The sequence below is a fragment of the Balaenoptera acutorostrata genome, chromosome 3, assembly GCF_949987535.1.
Source record: "Balaenoptera acutorostrata chromosome 3, mBalAcu1.1, whole genome shotgun sequence".
In the NCBI taxonomy this organism is placed as follows: Eukaryota; Metazoa; Chordata; class Mammalia; order Artiodactyla; family Balaenopteridae; genus Balaenoptera; species Balaenoptera acutorostrata.
In genome coordinates, this window is record NC_080066.1 from 146,896,647 (window position 1) to 146,923,324 (window position 26,678).

Below are 26,678 nucleotides of genomic sequence, written 5' to 3' on the forward strand. Positions count from 1 at the left end.
GGAAGGGTATCTGGGACCACATGGCACTTGGTCAACTACTGAAACTGGCTAGGAGTCTCTTAGGAGGCAAGGCTGGACCCCTCTCTAAATCCTCCAGGTGGCGATCAAGAAGAGGGGCTGGCAAACTTTTTCTGTAAAGGTTTAGATAGTAAATATTTTAGGCTTCATTGGCCATAAGGTCTTTGTGGCAACTACTCAACTGGTAAATGAATGTACACGGCTTGTGTGCCAATAAAACCTGATTTATAAATGCAGGCAGAGGACTGGATTTGGCCCACAGGTGGTGGTCTCCTGACCCCTGGCCTAGACCAACCAGGCATGGTTGACCTCTGCCTGATCCTTAAAGCCACCATTCTGTCCATTTGAGGCTTTAGCCCACTAAGGTGGACTAAACCTGGCACCTCCAGTGTTCTACAGGTGAGTGATGGCTCTAAATTCCTCCTGGAGGTTGTTATCACTGGGCTTGAAATACATTCACTGGCTCTGCTCATTGCCAATTTTCAAAGATTCTATTTAGGTACAGTGCATCCCCCCCCCCCAAAAAAAAGGTGTACCCTCTTTAGAATCATTTTACCTAGTTGAACTCTTAGCAAGTGGGCTAGTGGTCATATTCATGGCTCTCCCAGCACTCATTCTATTCATGGGGCGAGTTCTACACTCAGGGGGCAGTATATATGACTTTCAATCAGAATCATTATTAGAGAGCTAGAAGGCCTTATCTCTCCCCAAACTCTCTTTCACTGGATTACTTTTTCTAGCTTATAATTTCTTCTATTAGTGTCTCCAAGGTTACACCTCAAAGGTGAAGACTTATCTCATTGCCTAGACAATTAACCCTTTTCCTTTAGCACAAAGTACTTTTAAGGATTTAAAGCAGTAGTTTTAAATCCTCGAATCAGAATCCTTTTGGAAGATAGGCAGGCCCTGTCCCAAGAGGTTCAGTTTTAATTACTCTAGGGTGGAGATTAACTACTGCTATTTTTAGAAAGTCCAGGTGATTCTAATTCATGGTCAGAATTGAGAAACCCTGGTAGAGCATATGCCAAGGAAAGCATAAAGAGAACTTAAGAGGACAGTAAAATTCATTTTGGAGGCAGAGCAGTAAGAGAACGGGAAGTCCTAAGGGATGTGGTGGGCTGTTAGGGTCAAGATTTTATACACCACAGGTCAAGGATGGCAGGTGCCTGGAAGGGCAAGTTCTGAAGTGGGAGCTGGGCCAGCAGTCCCTCCCTCAGGCATGCTTTCCCAACACCCCCTTCTCCTCCTGACCTTGGATCCCATGTACAGTGCTTGGATTTCACGGCGTCGGTCAGCGGTCAGTTCTCCATAGAAGTGGGTGGTGAGGTAGTTGGCCAAGAAGTGAGAAGTGGCCAAGCTACAGTGCTGGTCGAGGGACTGCTCTGTGACCTCAAGGCACATGGTGAGGTCAGGAATTCTTCGCAGGAGCTGTTGCAGGAGGAAGGTAGAGGAGAAAGCTGAGACCTGCAGAAGAACTCTTAGTCCAGCCTTGTTTTGTTTGAGAACAGAACCTTTAGGTTTAGTCACTGTGGATTAACCCCTTCTCTGCACTCATTTTTTCACCACCCCCGAAGCTTCACAAATGATGGCTTTGACAGGACCAGAGATCAGCAGAGTCTTGGACCCAGCTGCCCATCTGGCACCTAATGCAGGGCTAGGCACCTATAGGGAAGATGACTCCTGAAGGACAGCTCCTGAAGGACATGGAGGGGCAGATCTGAGACTGAGAATACTTTGCATGGGATCCAGCAGGAACAGAGCCACCTGATTTGACTAACCTTCGCGTCCCCTGCCAAAAGAAAACTGGGAAGAGTTGGAGGCTTACTTGCAGAGCCTTTTCATGATCTCCTCTTTCTAGAAGGTGGAGAAGATGCTTTTGATGTAGGTTGATTAAATGTTCTCTTGGAATGGGGTATAGGCAGCCCCACTCCTCACACAGCTCATACTCCTGGAAGGAAACACACATGCCTTCAATCCCTTTAAATTCCTGGCCTTGTCACTCATCCAGCTCTTGCCTGATTTTTCTCAGCAGTCTTGAGTCTGCTAAAGCCCCAGGAAGGTTTGGGAAGTGCTGATGGGAACTTCACCGTGGGATTAAAGTGGGATCATAAAGGACTAGAGTGGCAAGGTAAGTTATGAAAATGATCCAAGTAGGCTGACTGTTCAGGATGTCCTTTTTCTTTTAGTTCTACTATAAAAAAGAAACAGATGACATACAGCTACTGACACTTGGTGTCAGCCCTGGGAAGATACTAAGGAAGTGGGGAAGACCGAGAAGACTGTCCAAAGGAGACAGTGCCTATTCAGCTCTGACTGTTGCCATATGAATGTGCAGGCCCAGTGGTGACAGACTTTTAAAAATGCCAAAAAAATTTTTTTAATTAAAAAAATTCCCTATTTTACAATGTTGGCAACGAAATCAATTTGAAAAACTAAAAATTCTGCAGAGCAATACTACATGGGCCAAACAAACATGCTGGGGTTGGATTCCATTGATATCACCCCTTGTTACTCCCCACCTCCAACACCAAATTTGTGAACTCTGGATTAAAGCTTCCCAGAGCTTTGTCCGTGTATTCTAATATGATGGCATCTGGAAGGCCCTCCCCACAACTCTGCCTGGGGCCACCTTCTTCAGGATGCTTCCTTGTTTCTTAGGCTGTCTTAGGCACCTGGCTGTGCTCCCACCATAGTCTGGGCTTACTTCGGTCACTTGGTATATCGCAATCACCCAGGGGTGTGTCTCGCATTGCCCCGCCCTGCTCCCTCCTTTCCCAAAATGTGAGCTGCACAAGGGCAAGGACTAAGCTTAATTATCTTTGTTGCAACACCATCTAGCACAGTGGTAAATAACAGACAGTGAATAAAGGTTTCCCGGATGAATGAACATCTGAATAAATACATCTACATTTTGAACTATGGTATATCAGCTCCTTAAAGGGTAAAAAATAGTCTCCTTAGCACTCAAATGTCCAATAAACACATGAAAAGATAATCAAGGTCATTAGTAATCATGGAAATGTAAATTAACACCATAATGACATACCATCTTATTGGCAAAAAACGTGAAAAGCTGGACAATGCCAAAGTTGCTAAGAAGATGGAACAACAGGAACTGTGGGTGGGAGAACAGGGACAGGACGACGGATCTGAAGAGCAACGTTGTAACATTTTAGAAAAGGTGAGGACGCGCATGCCTCATGATCCAGCAATTCCACTGCCAGGTATACATTCTGTACCTACCGTAAACAGTGTAGGAAATCTTGCGTATGAAAACAAGGGTGATAGTACAAAAGTGTCAACTGTATTATTCTCTATTCTTCTACGTATGTTGGTAAGTTTCACACACACAAAAGAGAAAAAAAAAGTGTTATGTAGTCATAGAAAAAAATGTGAACCTTGATACGTGGAAAGAGGTCTACATAACCAGCTAAGGCACAGCAACTCTGGAAAGAGGAGGAAGGGGAATAGTACCCAGGAAAATGGTACCTTGGCTTCTAGAATCACATTCATGACAGTTGATGGGTCCTCGACACAACAGTTCCTCAGGGTCTGCCAGTCACACCACATGGGGGTAGCCTGCAAACCTAGGATCTAAGGAAAGACAGAAAAAGCTATCAAACCACACTGCAATTTCTCTGCTCAGGAACAAGTCATTGGAGTTTCCAGGGATGGGCCATCCCCAGGTCTCTGTCCCAAAGTCAGGCTGTCAGAACTTGCCAGGAGAGAGGAGGGATTAGAACGAACGGGACAAAGAGTGTTTGGAGAGGTGAGAGAACCTATCCAGCAAGTATAATCAGGGAGCAAAGGCTGTGTGGGGAGGCCAGGATTGGGGCCTTTCACTTGGAGGACAATTCTCAGAGGCTTCTGTGCTTTGCAGCTTGTTCAGTCTTCTGGAGTCACTTGTCCCCTGCCCCTCCAGCTCAAAACTCTAGACAGGTTATTCTTCTGTCCTGAATGCTCTGTGGGATCACCTTTCATGCAGCATTTTAGCTCTGCATGAAAACTGCTATGGAAGAGTGGAAAGAAAATCTTTTTCACCTGCCACTTTCACTTTCCCTGGTTGGGCTCTGGGCTCTGTTCGGTTCCAAGCACACATGGAAAAATTAGCATATATGTATACTTGTTATGTAGCTGTACCATCGAAATCTGTCTTCCTGAGCCTCTTGATCTTGAATATGACACATATATCCAAGAATCTTTCACTGTGAAACTGTCACTCTCATGCATCCCTTTCAAAATGGCTCTTGAAATTTAGCTGAAGTTTAAAACAATCTTTAAAGAAGACATAATAGAGATTAAATTCTATAAAAACTCTTGAACAACAAGATACAATATACAAAAAACATACAGAGAGTTCAAATATACAGGGATACCTTGGGGATGCTGTGGGTTCAGTTCCAGACCACCACAATAAAGTGAATATTATAATAAAGTGAGTCACACGAATTTTTTGGTTTCCCAGTGCAAATAAAGTTATGTTTACATTATAACGTAGTCTATAAATTGTGCAATAGCATTGCCTACAAAAAATGTACATGCCTTAATTAAATATTTTATTGCTAAAAAATTAGTTTTAGCAATTAATTTGAGCATTCATCTAGTCATAATGTTTTTGCAATAGCAACATCAGAGTTCACTGATCACAGTGACTTCCCCGGTGGTCCAGTGGTAAAGAATCCGCCTTCCAATGCAGGGGACGCGGGTTCGATCCCTGGTCAGGGAACTAAGATCCCACGTGCCGTGGGGCAACTAAGCCTGCATGCCACAACTACTGAGTTCGTGTGCCTCAACTAGAGCCCACGTGCTGCAAACTACAGAGCCCATGCGCTCTGGAGCCTTCGTGCCACAACTAGAGAAGAAAAGAACCCGCACACCACCACTAGAGAGAAGCCCATGCACCACAATGAAGAGCCCGCGCACTGCAACAAAAGATCCTGCGTGCCGCAACTAAGACCCAACACAGCCAAAAATAAATAAAATAAATAAATGATAAATAAATCTTTAAAAATAGTTATAAAAAAGAGTTCACTGATCACAGCTCACCATAACAAATATAATAATAATGAAAAAGTTTGAAATACCGTGAGAATTATCAAAATGTGACACAAAGACATGAAGTGAGTTAAGTGCTGTTGGAAAAATGGTGCCAAGAGACTTACTTAATGCAGGGTTGCCACAAACCTTCAATTTGTAAAAAACATAGTATCTGCAAGGTGCCAATAAAGCAAAATGCAGTAAAGAAAAGGTGTGCCTGTACATATGAAAAAGGCATGGTGGACTGTAAAGCATCATTCCAGTGTTAATTTTATTATGAATTTTTAATCCTTGTCTGACATGTACCTATTTAAAATTATAGGAGTAAATAAAATAGGAACCAGATAGAGGTTCCCTCGCTCTTCACCTAAGAACGTAAGCCAGATACAGAGCAGAAAGAAGCAAGATACAGAGCAGAAGCCAGGCCCAGATTTTCTGCTTCTTAAAATCCACCATCACATGAGAATAGGCTGGAGTTGGTAATAAGGTGAGAAGCCTATTTCCTTTCTCTTGATGCCGAATCCTATACCTTCTGATACACCAGCAGCTCTGCTAGCTTTCTCTGTAGCTCACACTCCAGCCCATCTTGGAGAGCTGTGTCTGAAATGCAGTAGGCCAGGATCTCCAGGCACGACTCCAGGGGCCACCGGTCCACAAACTGCAGTGTGAGCCGACTTCTCAGAGATGCATCCTTCACAGCAAACAGGTACCGCCAACCTTCTTTGACTACAAGACAAAAAGATGCTCAGCAAGCCTGATGCCGGAGCTCAAGGGTCCAGGTTACTTCTTAAGAGAAGGGCTTTGTTCAATTTCACAAAACAGGAGCTTGGAGGATCCTGAAGATCCTTCTGACCTGAATTAGTTTTTACACTTGGAACACTATAGGAGAAATACTATACCGTTTCTCTTTATGCAAATGTAATCATAGTCACGGGACTTTCTGAAGAGAGGGAGAAAAGGAGAAAGGAGAGGAAGAAAAAGGAAAGATTTTTCTCCTTTCCACAGGGCAGCCGAGCCCCTGCCCAGAAGCCACTCCCCACAGCCCGCCCAGCTCTTGCTCCCCCTAGTGGAGGGCTGTAGGTCATTGCTCTCAACTCTGGGTACACATCAAAGTCTCCTGGGGAGCTGTCAAACAGGCCCAGAGTCTGTTTTTATAAATAAAGTTTTATTAGAATACAGCCACGCTCACTCGTTTATGTATTGTCTATGGCTGTTTTCATGCTATGATGGCAGAGCCAAGTAGTTGCAACCGAGCCTGTATAGCCTATAAAGCCCTTTACAGAAAAACTTTCCTGACCCCTACTTTAAAGCAAACACTTGCCTGAACCCTATCACGGGCTTCTGGAAACAGGGTTCTGATATTTGTAGTTTATAGACTTTCACAACGATTCTGCCTTGCAGGGTTGAGAATATTGGTTATGAGTGCCTGTCCTAAAGTTCGATGGACTTGGGCTCTAAGCTCTGCTCTACCACTGACTATCCTGGGCAGTTTCCTACCCTCTGAGCCTCGTTCGCCTCTCAGTATCATGAGATTATGGTGGCACCTTTCTCTAGAGTTACTGTGAGCGTCAGATGCGGTGATCCACTCAGTGAATGCCCAATACTATTACCACTGGTGAAGGAGGGAGGCATGGCTTTCTGCTCACCACCTGCCGCAGCACAGCTCAGGACCGCATCCTGTATGCCGCTCAAGTCGTCCACATCTCGCCCGTACACTTCAGTGAGCTGAAGGGCCCGGTGCCAATCTCTGGCCACCAGGGCTTCCTCGAAGGCCTCGGTGAGCACATCCAGGGCTATGGGAGAATGCAGGCCCAGGAGGACGGTAGAGAGACTGGCCCGGCCACAGAGACTCGCTGCCAGACTCTGCCCCTGCTTGGAGGACCCTCGTAGGGGCTCCCAGGCAGCTAGGAGGGAGGCCTCAAGCATAGGGAACTGTTCCAGGAGGCGCTCACACTCCCGGGCTACCTGCTCTGCAGTCAGAGGCACCTCCCTGCGGCCACGAAGCTCCTTCCAAGACAAGCCGGGCTTGGTGATCTTTGACCCCTGGGAAGCCCCCAGACAGGCCACGGTAGCCAGCAGCTTCGAGCGGGACTTAAGGAAGGCCAAGGCAGAGGAGGTGAGGGCTGGGCCTGCTGAATCCCTCGGGGAGGAGGGGGGCTTTCTCTCCAGCGTGGGATTCTCAGTTGGCTTTGAGGAGCTCAGTGTAGAAAGCGGGAGGTCCTCCAGGCAGTGGGAGGTATGCAGCTGGGTCAGGATGCCCAGCTGGGTCAGAAGGGATGATGTCTGCTGGCTCTGACGGGAAGAGCAAAGGGCAAGGGGCTCACAGCAGCAGCTGACAATGACCTGTGGCACACTCAGGCTGAGACCCTCCCGGGCCAGAAGGGCTGCCAGCCTGGAGGGAGAGAAGCAGAGGGCATGTAAGGCCTCAGTGCCTGGGCACCATCACCCAATCTCAGAATTTCTTTATGTGTAAACAAGCAAATGTAAATGTAGACTCTCTAATTGTTCCCCCACCCCCTCTCTTTTTAACTCAAAAGGCAGCCTATTAGACCCAATTCTCTGCCCCTTGCTTTTTTACTTAATAACACATCTGGGAGATCTGTCCATATCCCTCTACAGAGAGGCCCCTCATTCTGTTTTCACAGCTATATAGCATTCCATTATGTGGAAGAAACTGAATTTAACCAGTCTCCTATTAGCGGACAATGGCTATGCCATACAAAGCTATAATAAAATGACTTGGTACATACAGCATTTTTCATACTTATAATAAAGGATAAATTCCCCAAGGTGGACTGCTAGGTCAAAAACGTGGTTTGTCATTTTAGTGGATATGGACAAACTGCCTTCCCACAGGGGCTGGACTAATTTATATCCTGCTGGCAATCTGTGAGAATGCTTGTTTTCCTACAGTCTCGCCAACTAACGTGTTATCAAAGTTTTGGATTTTTGCTTACTCATAAGTGAAGAGTCACCCCTTAATTTTATACTTGCAATATAAACATTAGAGGTGGAGAGAGAGAAAGAAACGAGGCACACTGAATTTTAATGTAGCTTGTATAAGAGTAAATGCAAATTAAGGGAAAAGTCTGGAAGAAATCTCAACTTCCTGTATTGAACTCAAACACAGCCCCACTGAGCCCTTGGTTTCCTTGATGAACAATTAGGAAGGTCCAGGCCTGGCTCCTACCTCTCTGGGGGAACTTGTCGCTCAAGCAGGAGGTGTGACACCAGTTGGGAAGAGCTCTGTTGCAGGAGAACAAAGGGGTTTCCTACCTTGACCTCTACGTGATCTGCAAAAGTAAAGAAAGTGATCTTTGCACCACTGATTGCAACATTCACAGCGCTGTTTTCTAGAATCAATAAAAAAGTAGTGCCAAAACTACATGGAGGGCTTCCCTTGTGGCGCATTGGTTAAGAATCCACCTGCCAGTGCAGGGGACACGGGTTCGTGCCCTGGTCCGGGAAGATCCCACATGCTGTGGAGCAACTAAGCCTGTGCACCACAACTACTGAGCCTGTGCTCTAGAGCCCACAAGCCACAACTACTGAGCCTGCGTGCTGCAACTACTGAAGCCTGTGCCCCTAGAGCCCGTGCTTCCACAACAAGAGAAGCCATCACAATGAGAAGCCCGCGCACCACAACAAAGAGTAGCCCCCGCTCGCCCGCCGCAACTAGAGAAAGCCCGCGTGCAGCAACGAAGACCCAACACAGCCCCCCAAAAATAATAAAGAAATAAATAAAGAAATAGAAAAAAAATTTAAAAAAAACACAAAACTACGTGGAAAGCCCTTCTGTTGATATTTTTCTAGGTAAAAGGTATTCTTGACAGGATGCTGACCACAGGTTTATCTACGCCTTACCACTGTTCTAAAGACTTCCAACTACAGACAAACTTCAGGGAGCAGGCCTAGCCACAAACAGCTGATCCTGCTCCCTTCGATATGACTGAAGTGTAGGTAATACTCGCTCTGCGGACTTGAGTAAGAATCTGGCACTCGAATCAGAGACTTAATTCCCCTGGTGGGTCCTCATATCCACAACAGATCGAAGATCTGGGAGAGGTATTTTTGAGTCATTAATGCCATCAAAACGTATTGAATACTCTCAGGTGCTGTACCATTGTACGAGGCATCAAGGAGACAAAGGTAAATAAAACACAGAGGTGAGTAAGAGAGGACCTCACATGTAGTGTCCTCGGCTACTGCTGTACCCAGAGCCTCTTCAGTGTGCGCCTTCCTCTTCCTTGCCCCTAAACACCGGTGGGCCAGTCCTGACTCTATTTTCTCTTCTTTGCTACTCACCAGGCTCAGAGCTCAAACTCCGCAGGAGAACAGCAGCCAGCGTGCTGCAGTACCTGAAGAAGGTGCCCATGTAGTCAGTCTGCCTGCCGCCTGCTGGCATCTGTTTGCCCAGGTTCTTCTGGAGGAGCTGAGTCTGGATATACACAGGGTGGGCCTCTGCCTCCAGAGCTTTCTCGGCCACCTGCTCCACCAGGGAGGTGAGTGGAGTACTCCTGGGCTCTGGGAGGAGTTATGAAAGGAGAAGGCATGTAGTGTTGAGTCTGTGCATCTGGCTTTGGGTCAGTTTCCAAACAATATGGGAACTGGGCCGCTGTACACTGCGTGGGACATCCTATAGGCTGGCAGCTATGCTGACAAGGCAGTTATAAAATCCTAAGTTGGTTGCTTATACAAGTGATTCTCAGCCAGGAAGAGCTTTGAGTCTGGAGAAATCAGGGTGGAGAGTTCCATTTTCACCCATGTCTCGGGTGGAACAGCTCTGTGAAGCTCACAGCACTCTTTTGCGGAAGGGTTAATCAATGTTTACGCAGTCCCTTCTGGGTATATCTCTCATAAGGAATGAGAAAAACGTGCCAGCTAATGGAGTGCTAAGCAGCCCTTCACTTAGGAGGTGGGGAAACAGGTGGAATTAGTTATGAGACAGGCCCTGGTTAACTAGAGGGCTGGTAGGGCGCACTTCTGAGTCCTCAGTCCAAAGTACTCTTTCCCGTTCCACTGCGTCCTCTCCCCATTTCAACCTCATCTGCTCCCATGCAGTCAGGCCTGTACCTGGCAGCTCCAGTGCTTCTCTCAGTGACTGAAGGATCTGCTCCAGCTGCTGGGCGAGGGTAGCGTGGCTGGCGACACAGTCCTCGGTGAGGCTGGGCCAGCACATCTGAAGCAGCTCAGCAATGCTGCACCGTGGGGGACCTCCCCCCTTTTCCTCTACACTCTCTACGGAGAGCAAATGAGAAAGAAAAAGTGAGGTCTGATGCTGACCTCATGTTCCGAGGCCGGGAGATTACAAAGGGGTAGTAAAGCAGCTCACCTGATTTGATTTGTCCGGCTGACAGAAGTGGGTAATTGAGAATCTTACTGATCTGCTGAAGAACGCCTGGAAAACCTCGAATGCCATCAGCACCGAGGAATACGTGGTCTAGCCGGCGACCTGGAAACAGGATGAATCGAGAAGGAATGCAGAAAAATATAAGGAACTTTCAGAGATTGACACTCGGTCCTGTATTTACCTGTGAAGTTTTATCTTCTCCAGTATTGAGGAAGAAACATACGCTGTGCCAGTTTTCATGACAACCAGCATACCTGGCTTATTGCATGCCTGCTGTTCCAGGGCTACCTCTGGCAAGATGCCTCAGCTGTCCACAGCAGCAGACGCAGAAGCTCTGGCATTCCTAGGGAATCGCTGTCCCAAGCTGATCAGGCACTTCTTGTGCATTTGCCTTGGTACTTCCTTCAGCCGAGAACTTGAGCTGGGATCTTATCTGTATCTTGACACCCTGACTAAACTATAAATAACTTTATGGAAAGAGATTATTCCTTATACCTCTCCTGTACTCCCATATACTTGGGATAATCTGGAAATGCAGTAGGTACTAAATTAATTCCTGATTGATTGGCATGAAATCAATCAGCCTGAATATTATTAACAGCTTGGATAATATCTCCATTCATTTTAGAATATAAGTACTAGATGAGGGAGAGGGAAATTGTTTGATAAAAACAGCATTGTGTATGCCACGGCATACTTTCCTAGAAGGACTATGTCAACGTTACAGGACTTTTAAATCAACAGCTCAGAAGTGATTTGGAAGGGTGTGCAGAATACAGTTAACACAGCAGGACTGAGACTGCTATCCTTAGAAAGGGCTGCTTGCAAGGTTGGTCCCTGCTTGGTGTCTGTGAACTTGACTGGTAAACGGTCTCCTACACTGATATAAAACTTTCCCTAAATGATGAGAGCGACTGATTGTGCCTAAACTGTTTGTACAATGTGGTTTATGCTGAACACCTGCCTTCCTCCTGAGAGCCTGGAATTTTGGTACATGCTGGGCAGAGGGTCCCTCTGTCACCAGCTCCTAATAAAAACCTTGGGCACTGGCTCACTAATGAGCTTCTGGTAGACAACACTTCCCACTTGTTTGTTGTCACAACTCATTGCTGGAGGAGTTAAGCACATCCCGTGTGACTCCAGTGGGAGAGGACTCTTGGAAGCTTGTGTCTGATTTCCTCCGGACTTTACCCCATGAACCTTTCCCCTTTGCTAATTTTGCTTTGTGTCCTTTTGATGAAATAATTCGTAGCCATGAGTATGACTATATGCTGAGTCCTGTGAGTTCACCCATCGAATCACTGAACCTAAGGCAGGCTATTCATATCATATCTATTCAACATTCCTCCCTCCATATTACTCAGAGAGAACATGTTTCTTTCTCTCTCCCTGGTCAGTCCTTCCAATGCTGGGTGTGTGTATCAAGGATGGGTGGGGAGTGGAACTTTGCCTAATTCTTTCTTCACATTCCTCTACCTTCATTCCTCCAAGAGTTCCATATACACATTCTGGGATATTATTAACCTCAAGGTACAATCCTCCCTCCAACTGTGATCCACTAAATTTTCCCTTATACCTGGTTTACAAGCTTCAGACTCAGGTTTTAGGTTAAGTGGGATTCACTCTGGAGGAGGTATGCAGTTTAAGGGCACAAATTCCATTGGTACCATTTTTGAATGTATATTTCTTCCTTGAATTTATCTATAAACCAGAAGAGAATTTCCCCAAATGACTGGATTTGCTATATCTGTTAAGAAGGCGAGACTCTCAGTAAACTATATTTAAGTTGCCAGACCGGACATGAGGAAATGAACTAATAATCCTTTCTCCCCATTCCTCTTTTCCCGATAACTTTCTTCTTGCACGATTATCAAGCATCTCAGAACCCCATCTCCTCATTTGAGAATTAAGGGATCAAGCAAAAGCAGCACACTCACCCCGACTCTCAAGGCTGCTGTTCAGGCGCCGCTCAGCGGTTTCCAAGAGCTGCTTGCCAGTTTTCCAGAGCTGGCACTGAGAGCAAGCCAGGTCAAATGCAGCCATGGCGGGGGGGCTGAGGTCTTCCAGAACCTCTCTCAGGGGGGCAGTGGGCTCCACCGGGCTACTGCTTATCCAGAAGTCCTCCTGGAGTGTGGGGATGGGGTCTCCCGAGGTGCTGAGCAGCTTGTCGGTCACATCAGAGATGGAGTAAAATACCATCCCTGGACACCCAGCAGTGGGATACAAGGCAAGAGGTTAAAATGACTCTCACTAGCACTTTTATTTTGAAAAGTAGTTATTTAAAAAATGTCTGAGGTCCTTCTGCACAGTATACCATCAATGCATATCAAGACCATCATTACAGCCCACTCCTACGGCATCAAAACAATGGCATGGAAAGAAAGACCAAGAGAAACTCAAAAAGGTGGAGAGGAGTGAGGACTTCTTCCAAATGGGATCTAAAAGTAGGGTGAAGTGAGGTAGATCTGTGTGTGCTCATCAGCAAAGATCTCTAAAATACATCACTAAAAGAGCAAGGTAGAAAATAGTACTTGTTGGAAGAGCCCATTTATATTAAAAACAAAAAGGATACGCATATATTCTTTTGAATTTGTAAAGAAAATCTCTGGGAGCTTATAGAAGGAGCAACAAGTGATGGTAACTTGATATACAGAGCCTAGACCAGCAAGAGATGTAAAAATATGGGACAAGTTTCCACTTTCAAGAAATAATGAAAGGATGAGCCCTTTCTGCAGTGCAGCCAAGGGTGGGAATTGACATCTGTGAATCCCAGGCCACAGGTGTTAGATACAACTTCTTCACTTGCTAGAAAAGTAGAATAATATGCTTTATCCCTGAATGATTACATGGGAAGAAAATAATCAATTCCCCAAATCCCAAGATTAATGGCCATCAACACACATGGTGGAAACTGCATTCACACTCTTCAGTTTAAGTCACGTAGGACAAGCTTAATGGAGGAGCTCGAGGGGCAGGTAAGTGACCACCGTGGTCGGCGAGGTTAGGCACAGCTAGAAAATGACTCTGGAGGTGTCAGGACCGCTGTTCTTCAAGGCAAGCGTCCTTCTCTAGGTTTCTGCTCACCTTCATGCTGAGCCTCTGATTTGGGTGGTTTTTCCCCCATACCCTCCTCCCGCAGCTCCCTCACCACCTGGCAACAGGGAAGCCGGACCTGCGGCTGCAGCGCTGCCAATGGCCTGCAGAGTTGAGCGGCCGCTGCCTGTTCTTCGGATGGTACCACTACCCCCGTCCGAGTTCTGGTTTTCGATCTTGTGCTCTACTCGGGCCAGCTCCTGGATGACCTCCTGGTAGCGCTCCATGAACAGCAGCTCCCCGGAGCTGGGCGAGGACTTCAGGTTGAATGTGAACACCACCTGCCACAGGAGAGGAAGGAGTGTGGCTTGCGGCAGGCCCGCTGAGGTGGAGAGTGTCTACAGATCTGAGGTCTTGCTAGTCATCAGACTCTGGCCCTGAGACATGTGCTTTGTGGGGCTGGAAGAACACTGGACATTCAAAGAGTAGGTCAAATGTAGAAATGACTCGTAAAAGTCAGCAAGAGGGCCACTGAAGCCCCAGCAGAAAACAGGCAAAAGATGTGGACAATTTCAAAGAGAAAATACACAGGACTAATACACAGGTAAAAAATGTTTTCCCTTCCCAGTAATTCAGGGAATTTAACATTAATACTACCTTGCATCTACCATAATGACAAAGTGTAAAAATAAACCCTCGGTGGGTGGTGGTGGAATGAACTGTCACAAGCTTTTTGAAAAGCAATTTGGCAGTCTACAGAGCTTTAAAAATGTTTATATTCTTTGACTCAGTCGTTTTTATGAAAAACTTGCTTAAGGAAATAATTCAAAAGTCAATGTATAAAGGTGATAATCTTGACACTATTTACTACAACTATTACCAGGTTGAAAATAAATGTGAGTTAACAGGGAATGGTCAAATGCAGCTACTAGATCAGACTATCATAAGATCACTAAAATCAGTTACTAGGCAAATGCTTATATTATAATGTAAAAAAGGCACGAAGTTTTAGATTCAAAATGATCTTGGCTCTATATAAAAGTCACATACATCTTGGAAAAACACTGGCAAAAATATGCTTTTATCTTTAGTATTGGTTGTTCTGGACAATAGGTTAAAAGTAATTTTATTTTCTGGTTAATACTTTTTGGTATTTTCTTATAAATATGCACAACTTGCTGTGTAACCAGGTTTAAAAATAAAACCTTTTATTAAAAAAGAAAAATGAAAAAAAGAAAAGATCAGAGCCCCAGGAAAGGAAGAGGAAGTGAGGACATTTAGCGGTAAAGCATCAGGGGGCTCGCAACTGACTTCCTCTTGGTTTGGGTGTCAGAAAGGCTGGTGAGGGTCCTATCCTCCCCAGAGGGATAGAATTATCATTATCATTAAAGTACAGGATCTAAAATGTGTCAGAGGAAGTTAAGTAAAAATTATCAAATCACCTAGATGTTTCCATGATTTATTCCTCAACAAGTAAACTCACGTGAAAGAAGAATTCTGACCTATGTGTTAAGGGACCAGTGCAAGCGTCATAAATATACCAAGAGAGTTTTAAAAACTAGAAGAGTGGGCTTTTATGCTTTTAAATTTAAACAATAGCAGAGGATTCTTGTATCTCTCACAGCTTGCACATAATCCGCTTAACATTCCAAGAGGTAGCACAAGCAGGTATGATATTTAACTCCAAGTTTCAGATGAAGACGTCAAAGCTCAGAGGGAGTAGAGTGTTTCTGGTTTCTACTCCCTGCACTTTTCCCTACACAACATTCTAATTTGCTAGCTCCCTACACTTCCTGTATGTTAAACTGGCATTCTATTTATTATTAAAAATTGTCTGCATAGTGATTTCTAACTATATAAAACCACATATGTGTTCAGAGAAGGACTACAAGGAAAGAAACAAAAATATTTCAACGTCTTGACTGTGGCCGAATATTTTCTTTTATCTTGTTAAAAAAGTGTTTTATGTTCTGAATACAAACAGATGATTCAACAGCTTAAGTCTCCTCCTTCTGGATCTTGAAATCCACAGTGCTCAAGATCAGGCTCCATACATGGAAACTCCCTCCTGCTTCTCCTGCTAGACGTGGCCCCTCAGGTGCGCCCGACTGGCTCTGCTTGCACAAGCATCTGGCTTTACCTGAGGCCCCACGGGTCCTAGACGGCAAAGGGCTACCTTAGCGTTCTTTACTGTGACAAAGTAGAGCCTAGGCTCCTAACACCTGCTGCACAAGTACCCGCCTCACCTGATGGGCTTCTGCGAAGTTCCCCCGGAGGATGCAGGATGCCAGCAGTGACTCAGGTGGGGAGAACATCATGCGGATGAGTGAACTTTGAGGTTGAGGCTGCAACCGGCCATCCAGCTCATTCTTCCCAGATGCAGCGCTCAGACTTCCCTCTGTCGGGACACAAGAACGTCGGGGGCCAAAGAAGGGATAGAAATTGAGGAAAAACTATTCTGTCACCTGCTGCCAAACTCCTATCTTCTCAAAGTCCTTCTCTAAAAGGTCTGTAAATGGATCTTGAATTTTCCTCAAATGAAGCGCATACCTATGCTATCATCTTTTTCTTTCTTTCTTTTTTTTTAAGTTGAAGTATAGTTGACTTACAATATTGTTAGTTTCAGGTGTACAGCAAAGTGATTCAGTTATATATATATATTTATTTATATATATTCTTTTTTTTTGATTCTTTTCCATTATTGGTTATTATTAGAAATTGAATATAGTTCCCTGTGCTATACAGTATATCCTTGTTGTTTGTCTATTTTATATATGGTAGTGTGTATCTGTTAATATGTTATCATCTTTGAATATAAGACTTATGTACCAACAACCTTCCTTGGGTATTCACCTCTGTTTCTCTCTACTGATGGGTAACTCAGCTGATAGTGAAATAGCCCTTTCCCCACTGAACACAAGCATGAACTGCTCAGTCCAGGTTTTCACACCGTGGTGTATGGCAACTCTGTATCAGGGCAAAGCTGCTGGAAGTTGGCAACTGGTTGGGACTCCCATACCTGAAGTACTTGTGCTCAGCTCACTACTTGTACTTTCCAGGGATGGGTTGGACCCTCTGTCCCGGCCATCTAGAGGTATTAAGAGGAAAGAGAAAAAATCAACCATCAGTGCCTTACAGTGTAGAAAGTGAGAAGTTGGCTTGAAAGCTGAGATCTGGGTAGAGTGAGAAGATAATGGGTAGCTACTACACCAGTGGCTCCTTCCACAGTAAAATGCAAATTCCTACAGACCAAAGGTACAGGGGTGGGCTTAATATTGTCCCAATGCTCATTTGGATAGTAGCTTATACCAGTGGTTTCCAGTCTCTGGTTCTCAGAGCCCCAAGAGCTTTCAAGTTACTTCTAGGGGTCAGCGACCCCCATTGCTCACTAAGCACTGTCAATAGTCTGAAAAAAAAATCAAAGCACAACTATTATGACATGGAACCAGTAGGGTGCCAAAGAGGGTCACAACATTTTCTGACATAGAAAAAGTTGTCCTCATAGTTGAAAAAGTAGGGAACCAAAATATAAGGCCAGGCTGATCAAAGACCATGACATTGGGACTTCCCTGGCGGCGCAGTGGTTAAGAATCCGCCTGTCAATACCAGGGACACGGGTTTGAGCCCTGGTCTGGGAAGATCCCACATGCCGCGGAGCAACTAAGCCCATGCACCACAACTACTGAGCCTGCGCTCTAGAGCCCGCGAACCACAACTACTGAGCCACAACTAGAGAAGCCCACGCACTGCAACGAAGAGTAGCTCCTGCTCGCTGCAACTAGAGAAAGCCCATGTGCAGCAACAAAGACCCAACACAGCCAAATAAATAAATAAATTTATTAAAAAAAAAAAAGACCATGATATTGAAAGTCCTGGAGAAAAAGCATCTTCTTCTCAACACCTGCTTTCCTACAGCTGTAGGAAAAGAGAAGATGGATTGTGCATTCTGGGCTGGATGGGTCAGGTGGATGAAAACTGACTCAAACCAATCAACTGAGCAACTTAAGGGGCTCAGCCTTTAAGTTTTCCATGTTTCTCTCATGGTAGTCTCCACCCCAGTCAGCATGTTCATGTCTCTTGTTGCCACTTAGCTAAAGCCTACTCATTCTTCTGAGCTTGATTCAAAAGTCAACTCTTTCAGAAAACCGGTTTCTCTGCCTTTGTAGACTATGCTGCCCTCCCCTTCCATGAGATCTCTTCTGTTTTCAGGCCGTGCCTCCGGGCAGTTTAAGTTTTTCATGTATACTGTCTATGCAGGTAAATTATAAATTCCTTGAAGGCAAAGTCCTGGTTTATGCCTCATTCAGCTCCCTCAAGAAACCTAGTATTTTTTTAGCACACAGGAAACTCTTTATGAACTCTCTGTTTATTATTTAAAAACTACCAAAAACCATAACGGAAATTTGATTATCTAAAAATGTAATACTTCTGTATAATGCTTCTGTGTTAAAACTCCTTTAGAGAAACTCATAATCAAAGTCAAAAGACAAAATGGAGCAAAACTTGTAGCACAAAATGACAGAATATTTTCCTTAAGGTATAAAGAGCTTCTTACAATTCAACAAGAAAGACAAACCCAACAGAAAATATGTACCTTAGACTGAAAAATATAAATGGCCAATAAATATATGAAAAGACATTCAATCTCAAACTAAAAATTAGTATTAAAACAATGACACACTATTACTATATTAATCATACTGGCAAAGACTAAACAGAAACCTGATACTACTCATTTTTTTTTTTTTTTTGATACTACTCATTTTTGATGAATGTATATGCAAATAGGCACTTACATACAGGTGATGGGAATGTAAATTGGTCCACCTTTTTTTGGGGCAATTTGTTATACCTGTATTTTATACCCATGTATACTTTGACCTTCTATATTATACTGCTAGGGACTTATCCTATAGATATACTCACACAGGTATGCACAGACATACGTACAAGGTCGTTTACTGTAGCATTGTTTATAATAGTAAAAAACTGGAAACAATTTAAATGCCCACAAAAGGGTACATATGACAATGGACTACTAAGCAGCCTTTAAAATAAGTGAAGAGAAGTGAGTTCTCAATATAGAGTATGATACGTTTATGTATGTAAGAGGATATAAATAAAAAAGAAAGTTGCAGTTCTCTATATGTAGTATGATGCATCTGTATATCTAAAATGATATACATGCTTGTATTTCATGGAGAATTTTTCGAAGAAAACTATTAGCAAGGGTTACTTTGGGGGAGTGGGATTAGGATAATCTTAGATCACTTTTGTTTGGACCTTATCTTAAAGGTGAATTGCTTTAAGATACTTTAAGATCTTATCTTTATCATTAGTGTTAAGGTACTTTAAGAACTGCTTTATCTTGAAGAATATTAGACAAGTGGCACTATACCATTGGCCGCTTGTGGGAAGGAGGCATGGAGAGAGTTCTTCAGATTACCTGCCCGGCTCCTTCTTGTCCGACGACCCCGGCGGAGACGGGGGTGCCATGTGGCGATGGGCCGGTATCTTCGGGAGGGCTGCTCCTCTGAAACAGCAAACCCAGTGGGTCATACGGGAGGGTGATCAATTTTTTTTTTAATTGAAGTACTGTTGCTGTACAATATTATACGTTACAGGTGTACAATATCGCGATTCACAATTCTTAAAGGCTATACTCCATTTAAAGTTATAAAATATTGGCTATACTCCCTGTGTTGTACAATATATCCTTGTAGCTTATTTTATATCTAATAGTTTGTACCTCTTACTCCCCTACTCCTATGTTGCCCCTCCCCCTTCTGAAAGTGATCAGTTTTGATTTGACCCACCTCCTGGGGTAACACGTAGGGGAAGATCTGGACTGGCCTGTGCGACGCTGAGCGGTACCCCGGAGTTCTGACACAGGTGGCCATGGAGATATGCCCCGAACTAGTGTGACTTCGTGCACTCCTAGCTGTCCCACATTCCCGAGACTTTTCTCCCTCCTCCCTTTCTGTTATCTCCTCTCACCTGAGCCCTGGTTGCTGGTCACCACCTTGTACCTCCACTGGGCCTCAGAGAGAACCTTGGAGAACTGGTGCAGGCGGCTCTGCAGTCCGTCTCTGCTGCTGCTGCCCAAGCCACTCTGGCCTTCAAGCAGCTTTGGCTTCTCGGGGGGGCTGCGGCTGCTTAGCTCATCCAGCTGCTCCTGGAGCAGCCTAAGGAAGGCCCCCATTACATATTCATCAGCCAGGAACCCACTGACACCGCTAGTAAAGTGCTTTAGGTCCAAAAAGCTGTGCCTGTGAGGCTCTGGGGAACTGTCTTTTGGCTCTGCCTTCAGACAGCTTGGAACTGTGTAGGCCAGGCTCCTGGAGGCCCCCAGGGAACCGTGTTCTGACCTCCTCTCAGGCTGTGCTACGTGCTGAGGGCTCTCTGACGGGGACCTCAAACCCAACGGGCCCTTCCCCTCAGCGTCATCATCCTCAGCGTAGTCCTCGGGCAGGTGAGGCTCTGGGTGGAGATCAGCAGAGGTGACGAGGAGCAATGAGAAGACGTTTTCTAGAAGTTCCAGGCACAGAGAGTCAGGAACACTGCACAGATACTGCTGACACCTGGCCAGGTATGTTGAAAAGAGATCTGAAGCACCTGAAGACGCATGTATAAAAGAAGAGGCCAGAGAAAGAGAAGAGAGAAAATGCAAACATTAGAAACAGTACTCGCCAGACTCAAACATTCTCCCAAGTTTAACTCATTTCTTTCTTTGTAGTGACTCAGAGAACTGTGGTTACAGTCAGAAGACTAAGAGGCTATTGAGCCATGTCTTTTCATGATTTGTAGAAAGATTTTGCTCCCTTAACTAAAAGTACAGTTCAGTGAACACTCATTATTTTGTTTCTGCTTTTTACAATTACATTACTCCTCATCTCTGAGAAGCACTCCATATTTCAGTTCCTAGAATGAAGGCAGCCTGGAGACTCCTTATTCCTCAATTCCTGTTTGCACTCGTTGTTATACTACAGGTGATCACAGCCTACCCAGATCTCTTAAGAAAATGACCATGCTCAGAGGTGAAGGTCTATTCCAAAGCTGCAAGGGAGAGATACTTGACCACCAGTCACAGCAGGCAAGGTAAGGAGTTATAAGTTTTTAAGAAAAATGAGAGCTAATAGGACAGAAGGTTCTTTCAAACTGTAGGCTGTGACCCATGACACTGACTTAGACGGCTGCATTTGAAAAAATGAAATAAAACAGAAAAATAATCAGGAGTGTGCTCTGTTTGGAAGGGTAAGTAATGTTTCTTAAAACTTATTTCAGTTTACGCATCACATACACACATATACACATACACATGAAAGCACAAATTATATACCTAGGTGCAAACTGGAGTGATGTGAAATGCTATCTACTGTGGACTGGAGTATAAAAAAAAGAAGCATTTGGAAAACACTGTACTAGGTGCTCAGGCTCTGTTAGAACTTATGCAGATCACTTGCTTTCTCCATGTCCCTTTGATTCACAGAGGCTGATAAATGGATGAAATTATTCGTGGGCATAATAAAACCAAGGCCACCTCCCAGCCCTGGTGGCAAAGGGTTCCCACACAAAGAACCTGCTGGGACAGGTTGTTCCCAGCTCCCACCAGGGAAGGGGTGGGGGGCGGCGCTGCACCTGGGGAGGAGAGAGAATCGTTCACTGGCTCTGCAGCCGCGGCCAGGTCCTCAGAGGGTCCGTCTTTGCATTCCTGGCACTGGGAGTGCCGGTGTGAGTTCACACAGAGGGCATAGATGGCATACTTCATGGCACAGAAGCTCCGGTAGAGTGTCAGGTTCTGACAGCGGCTCAGGTGCACAGGGACCGTGGCGTCAGTTGAATCTGAATTATAGAGAGAAACAGGCAGAACTTCAGAGATGCTTTTTTTTTTTTTTTTTAATTTATTTTATTTTTGGCTGCATTGGGTCTTCGTTGCTGCGCGCAGGCTTTCTCTAGTTGCTGGAGCGGGGGCCACTCCTCGTCGCAGTGCATGGGCTTCTCACTGCGGTGGCTTCTCTTGTTGTGGAGCACGGGCTCTAGGCGTGCAGGCTCAGTAGTTGTGGCTCGTGGGCTCTAGAGCGCAGGCTCAGTAGTTGTAGCACACGGGCTTAGTTGCTCCGCGGCATGTGGGATCTTCCCAGACCAGGGCTCGAACCCGTGTTCCCTGCATTGGCAGGCAGATTCTTAACCACTGCGCCACCAGGGAAGTCCCAGAGATGCTTCTTTCAGGCAGGGGCTGCATGTATGGCTGAAGCAAAGAGTTGCCACACTGCTAGTCCCCTAGGTGTTCTCACCCTCTCTCCTTTCTGGCAGTGTGATCTGCGTCCCTTCCAGGCCTTTTTTTCTGTTAAACAACTTTCAGTCTCTCGGTTTCCTTTTCCCCACCAACCTCCCCTCTACATGTCTGTTCAACCTAGGCCCCATGGCTATTTAACAAGTCTTTCCCTTACATTTCTTAAAATACTTGTTTTTCCTTTTTTAAAAAAATAAAACTTGAAGTACATGTTTGGTCTACCTTTCGAATGCCACATTACCCAAGAGGCAGGCTTAAAATGTATTTAGATTGAGAAATAAGAGAGCAAAGGTAACACGGCATTTAAAAAAAAAAAAAACTTGATATTTTTAGGAAAGCCCTGAAGCAGACGTCATGAGAAAAAACATAAACTCTGTTGAGAGTCTGTACACTTGTTTAATAATTTATAATTTTTCATTAAAAATTTGTTTTGAACTTAGGAGGAAGGAAGGTTACCATCTTTACAGAATCTCTAAACATCTTAATCTACCCCTAATTCTTATCATAGCAAAAGTATAACCTGTTCAAAGAAAAAACATTAAATGTAATAAAGCAAAAAGAAGAAAAAAATACCACCCATAAGCCTACCAGCTAAACACAACCACTGCTACATTCTAGTTTAACCCCTTTAATAGTTTTGTGTACATGTGTATGTGTTTGAGTGTAACATTTTATATACTATTTAATTTTTCTACTTCTTAAAAATCCTTTAGAGCATAAGCATTTGATTATGTTTCTTTACAAACTAAATCTCTGCTGGCTGCATATAGTTCTACTGAATGAATCCCTTGTCTACGCATATTCCTCAAGGGCAGGACATTGGAATAGTTAGGGATGCTTTGCTACTACAGTGCTGCAACAAGCCCCTTTATGTATAGGTTTCCTAGTGATTACTTCTTAGAAGCTTGGCCTTGCCAAGGTCAGGGTAATAAGCAGAACAAAGTCAGTATTGTTCTATGGCCTTGACCTCTTCATGGCATTATTGCCCAGAGCCAGGACTTGCAAGCACGCTGAGAGGGAGTGGCTCCTTACATTTTTGCCCCAGATGCCTCTCTTGCCTCACCCTAGTCCCAGCCCTATTATCACTCCTCTTTTGCCTTTTCCAAGTTCAAGTTCTAAGTGTGTTCTGGTGGGTCATCAGGGATAGATTTCAAACACTTCTTCAGAAGCCTTTTGTACTTGTATGTAGAAAACAGAGAGTTCCCAGTTCTTTTAGGAAATCTGCTAAACAAGCTGTCTACCTTTCCAAAAAAATATAGAATGTAGTAACACTAGTTTTACAATTAGTGGTAGGTCCTGTAAAAAAGTAAATCAAAGCAATATCTAGGCTGACAGACATCTACTGCCATATGAGAATGTTTGTTTCTCTCAAAAGTAAGGTCCCTGGCCTGTGTAATAGGTTGTGACCACACTATCATATGATTTTTGAGAGCAAAAAGAGTGAGTTTGTTAATGGGGACTTGAATTTTAAGCAAAGATCTAAGGTTAAAACAAGGCTTTGTTACTGTTTCAGGCAAGTCTTTCTTCTAAAAGAAAAACTCTAAAAAAAGACTCAAAAAAAGAATCTTCTAGAAGAAAGGCTCTTTACCTGTTCAATAGACTATGAAGAAGATATGGGAGGGAAGGAAGGCACAAAATGTGCTGTAAGAAAGCTTATGAAGCATGGAGAGACTCACCAAGAATTTGCATAAATACTGCCAATGACAATGCTGTGAATTCAGAGGGCAGTTCCTAATTCTGTTTCAGTGAAATGAGGGTATGCTCATGGTTCCTGAGCTGGATCCATGAGGACAAAGGTTCCTATGGAATTGTTCTCATAGGATTCCCAAGCCTCACCAAGAAAGGGGAAGATGTCCCTACATCTTGTAATCTGATTGTGGCAAACAGCACTAATTTAGAGGGTACCTGCTGGACCACCCATCTTGATAGATCCCAGCAATCACATCTAGATAAATCTTGTGCTGTAAGAAACATCTGCAAGATTGTCCTAAGAAGGAACCTTGCCCAGGTCACTCCATCGCCAACTCACCATGCTCTTGCTGGGGGTCCTTGGCTGGCACCTTCTGTAGGAGCTTGAGGACATCTTCCTCCCTGAGGGCTGGAAGGTTTGTAAGGTGATGGAGAGAGTAGAGCACTGAGTGGCTTTCTCCACCATGTAAGTGACACAAGAGATCTCTCTTTGGTATAGGGTTGCTGAAAGGGAAAGTTGGGAGGATGGAAGGGGAGGCAGTTTATATAATTGCTTTGAGAAAGACCAGTCTCCATTCCCTCTTATTCTTTCTCTTTGGCCTGTAACACCACAGGTTTCACTTCCCCAAACACTAAATTTCAGTTGGTCTATGATAGAGGATAGCATTTATTTACCCCTAGGGAAGGACATTCATCAAGCTGGCTTTACTTGTCTAGTAAGGACCTAGGAAGGGCCTCTGTTCTCAGCAGGGTCTAGAAAGGGCCCACAGATTAAGCTTCCTAATTTCTGTAATTTTCCTAGCTGAGAGCTGACATGAGCTTCTCTGCTTTTCTTTGAGTCAGGGCCCCTTGCTACTTCCCCCAGCGGCCTACTCGACTTCAGAAGTGCTGGTGAGGTGGGTGAAGAACAAAATAAGAACCTAGACCTAGGGAAGACCCAAGGCTAAGTTATCAGGAAAACACAGGGCCGCGCACACATTTCAAGAGGCAGTTGTTGAATAAAAATGTGATCCAAGATAACACGTGGCTAAGAATGTGGACCACACTCACTAGCTGTGTGACTTTGGGCATGTTATTTAACACCTGTGGGCTTCAGGTGCCCCACCTTTAAAATGAGGATAATATTGGTGTTTACCTCACAGGATTACTGTCAAGCTTAAGTGAAATCATCACGTAAAGGGCTTAGAGCAATGCCTGGTGTATAGTAAGTGCTCAGGAGATGTGAGGTTTTGTTCTTGTGATCACTGTCATCCTTAAATTATCCTCTAGTTATGACCTTATGGCTATGGTGAAGATAATCACTACTTATGTTTCTTTCGTGGTTTAATAGCTGGAACAATTATTTGTTGCTGGTCAACACTGTCAACTTAAACCATTTACAGGGAAGATGTCTTGAAATGGCCACACGTGCAGAGCATGGGTCAAGTGTGCCCAATGGTGGGAAGGGGGCTGGCTGTGCAGGGTCGTACCTGCTCTGCTGCACACACCACTCCAGGACCTCCAGGTGAGCCCACAGCCCATCACAGGCATCCCTGAGGAGCTTATCACAGCCTTGGTCCTGTGTTGATACGGGAGAAGAAAGAGATGCTGACTCAAGCACCTGAGGTCAGAGATGTGACCGACTTCAGGACCCTGCATTCTGCCTCAGCCCAAAGTGCCACCACACTCATTTCCGGAGCAGCTTGGGCTGCAGAGTGAGAGTTACCTGGGTCCTGTGGAGTGTCTGGAGCAGCCTCTTGGCTGACGCTAGGCTCTGGCAGTGTGTCCAGCCCAGGAGCACGAGCAGTCGACTGAGAGGGCTGAATTCTCTATCTAGCAGGCAGCCAAGACTTGGGAAGTCTTCCTCCTTCAACAGGGTGAGTGCTGTCACCTGGAAGCCAAAGGAGGCTGCTAGAGGCAGCTCTAGGGACTTGCTGCTAATCAGGGTAAGAAGCTTTTCAGTATAGAAGGGAGGTTTCTGACAATGACAGAAGTGGCCAGTTGAATAAAAAGTGTTTACGAAAACACTAGACTGTAAGCTACTAGAAGGCAGGGATTGACTTCTGTTGTATCCCCAGATCCTAGCATAGTACATAGTACATAGAATGAGGTTAATAAATAGCTGTTGAAGAACTGCCCTGGTGGTCCAGTGGTAAAGAATCCCCCTTCCAATGCGGGGGACGTGGGTTCCATCCCTGGTTGGGTAACTAAGATCCCACGTGCCGTGGAGCAACTAAGCCCACGCGCCACAACTATGAGCTCATGTGCCTCAACTAGAGAGCCTGCGTGCCACAAACTACAGAGCCCACACGCTCTGGAGCCCACGCATCACAACTACAGAGCCCACGTGCCCTGGAGCCCGTGCACCACAACTAGAGAGAGAAAACCTGCACGCCACAACTAGAGAGAAGCCTGTGCGCCACGACGAAGAACCCGTGTCACAACGAAAGATCCTGTGTGCCGCAACTAAGACCTGACACAGCCAAAAAAAAAAAAAAAAAAATACAATAAATAAATATTAAAAAAATAAATAGCTGTTGAATTAAACTAAAGCTCAGTTGCAATCTGGAAGGAGAAGGTTAAAGTAATTAGAGTCCCCTGTCAGCTAGGCAACATATCGCTGCCACTGTCTTTTCTTCCTCGCACCCTCCAGAAAGCTTACATGTATCCAACATTTCAGTGCCTGCCCAAGGACTGACACAAAATGCTGGCAGTTCTAATTATGAATGATACTGGTTCTCAGAGCCTTCCGGAACTGTAGGATGGACACAAACTAGACGACTCACTGCTAATTAAACTGCTTTGTGTTGGATAAATGAGTGCAAGAGAAAGGAGGAGTGAAGAAGCCTGGAGAGAGTCCCTGGGTACTTGAGTGGTGGAGAAGCACTGAGTTTGACTTACCAGGATCTGCTCGAGGAAGTGCTTGCTGTTGCTCAGGCAGTAGAAATAGGCCAATTTCCAAGCCTGGGCTGGGTCAGGGTTGGAGAACAAGGCTAGCATTGCCCGCTCAGGATCTAGATGAGCCGGTGAGACTGAAAAATCAAACCAGATGGGGTCACTGGGGAACTGGACTCTTCTTTCCTAAGGTAAAGCCCATTTGAAAAACCAATTGATATGAGAGTTCACTCTTTTAAAAAGTTAAACCAGGTTTTCTACACTTCTATCTTAAAGACTCTTTACTTCTCTCAGTAGTTTCTGAAAAGTTCTTTTCTGCTATGACTATTACTTCATTTTTTTTCTCCATCACTCCTTCTTAAGCTATGAAAGCTGTGCTTTCAC

The 26,678-nt window shown here is 44.8% G+C and overlaps 1 protein-coding gene across 3 annotated transcripts in view; it reads right to left on the reverse strand.

The window, feature by feature from the left end:
* Positions 1-26,678, reverse strand: part of ZFYVE26 (zinc finger FYVE-type containing 26) — a 62,306-nt gene that overhangs the window by 27,429 nt on the left and 8,199 nt on the right. Inside the window, exons 6-25 of one of the 3 annotated variants that reach the window (XM_007184344.2) lie at positions 26,301-26,431; positions 25,126-25,290; positions 24,890-24,978; positions 23,761-23,924; positions 21,077-21,280; positions 19,436-20,053; positions 18,885-18,971; positions 16,458-16,526; positions 15,685-15,836; positions 13,578-13,779; positions 12,343-12,606; positions 10,388-10,507; positions 10,129-10,293; positions 9,361-9,579; positions 8,246-8,348; positions 6,702-7,447; positions 5,585-5,781; positions 3,508-3,612; positions 1,844-1,966; positions 1,270-1,446 (exon numbers count right to left, since the gene is read on the reverse strand). In XM_007184344.2, the coding sequence (XP_007184406.2) occupies positions 1,270-1,446; positions 1,844-1,966; positions 3,508-3,612; positions 5,585-5,781; positions 6,702-7,447; positions 8,246-8,348; positions 9,361-9,579; positions 10,129-10,293; positions 10,388-10,507; positions 12,343-12,606; positions 13,578-13,779; positions 15,685-15,836; positions 16,458-16,526; positions 18,885-18,971; positions 19,436-20,053; positions 21,077-21,280; positions 23,761-23,924; positions 24,890-24,978; positions 25,126-25,290; positions 26,301-26,431 (4,100 nt within the window). Of the gene's footprint in view, positions 1-1,269; positions 1,447-1,843; positions 1,967-3,507; positions 3,613-5,584; positions 5,782-6,701; positions 7,448-8,245; positions 8,349-9,360; positions 9,580-10,128; positions 10,294-10,387; positions 10,508-12,342; positions 12,607-13,577; positions 13,780-15,684; positions 15,837-16,457; positions 16,527-18,884; positions 18,972-19,435; positions 20,054-21,076; positions 21,281-23,760; positions 23,925-24,889; positions 24,979-25,125; positions 25,291-26,300; positions 26,432-26,678 lie in introns of those variants that run through there. The other 2 variants (XM_057543420.1, XM_057543421.1) reach the window with 2 other exon arrangements.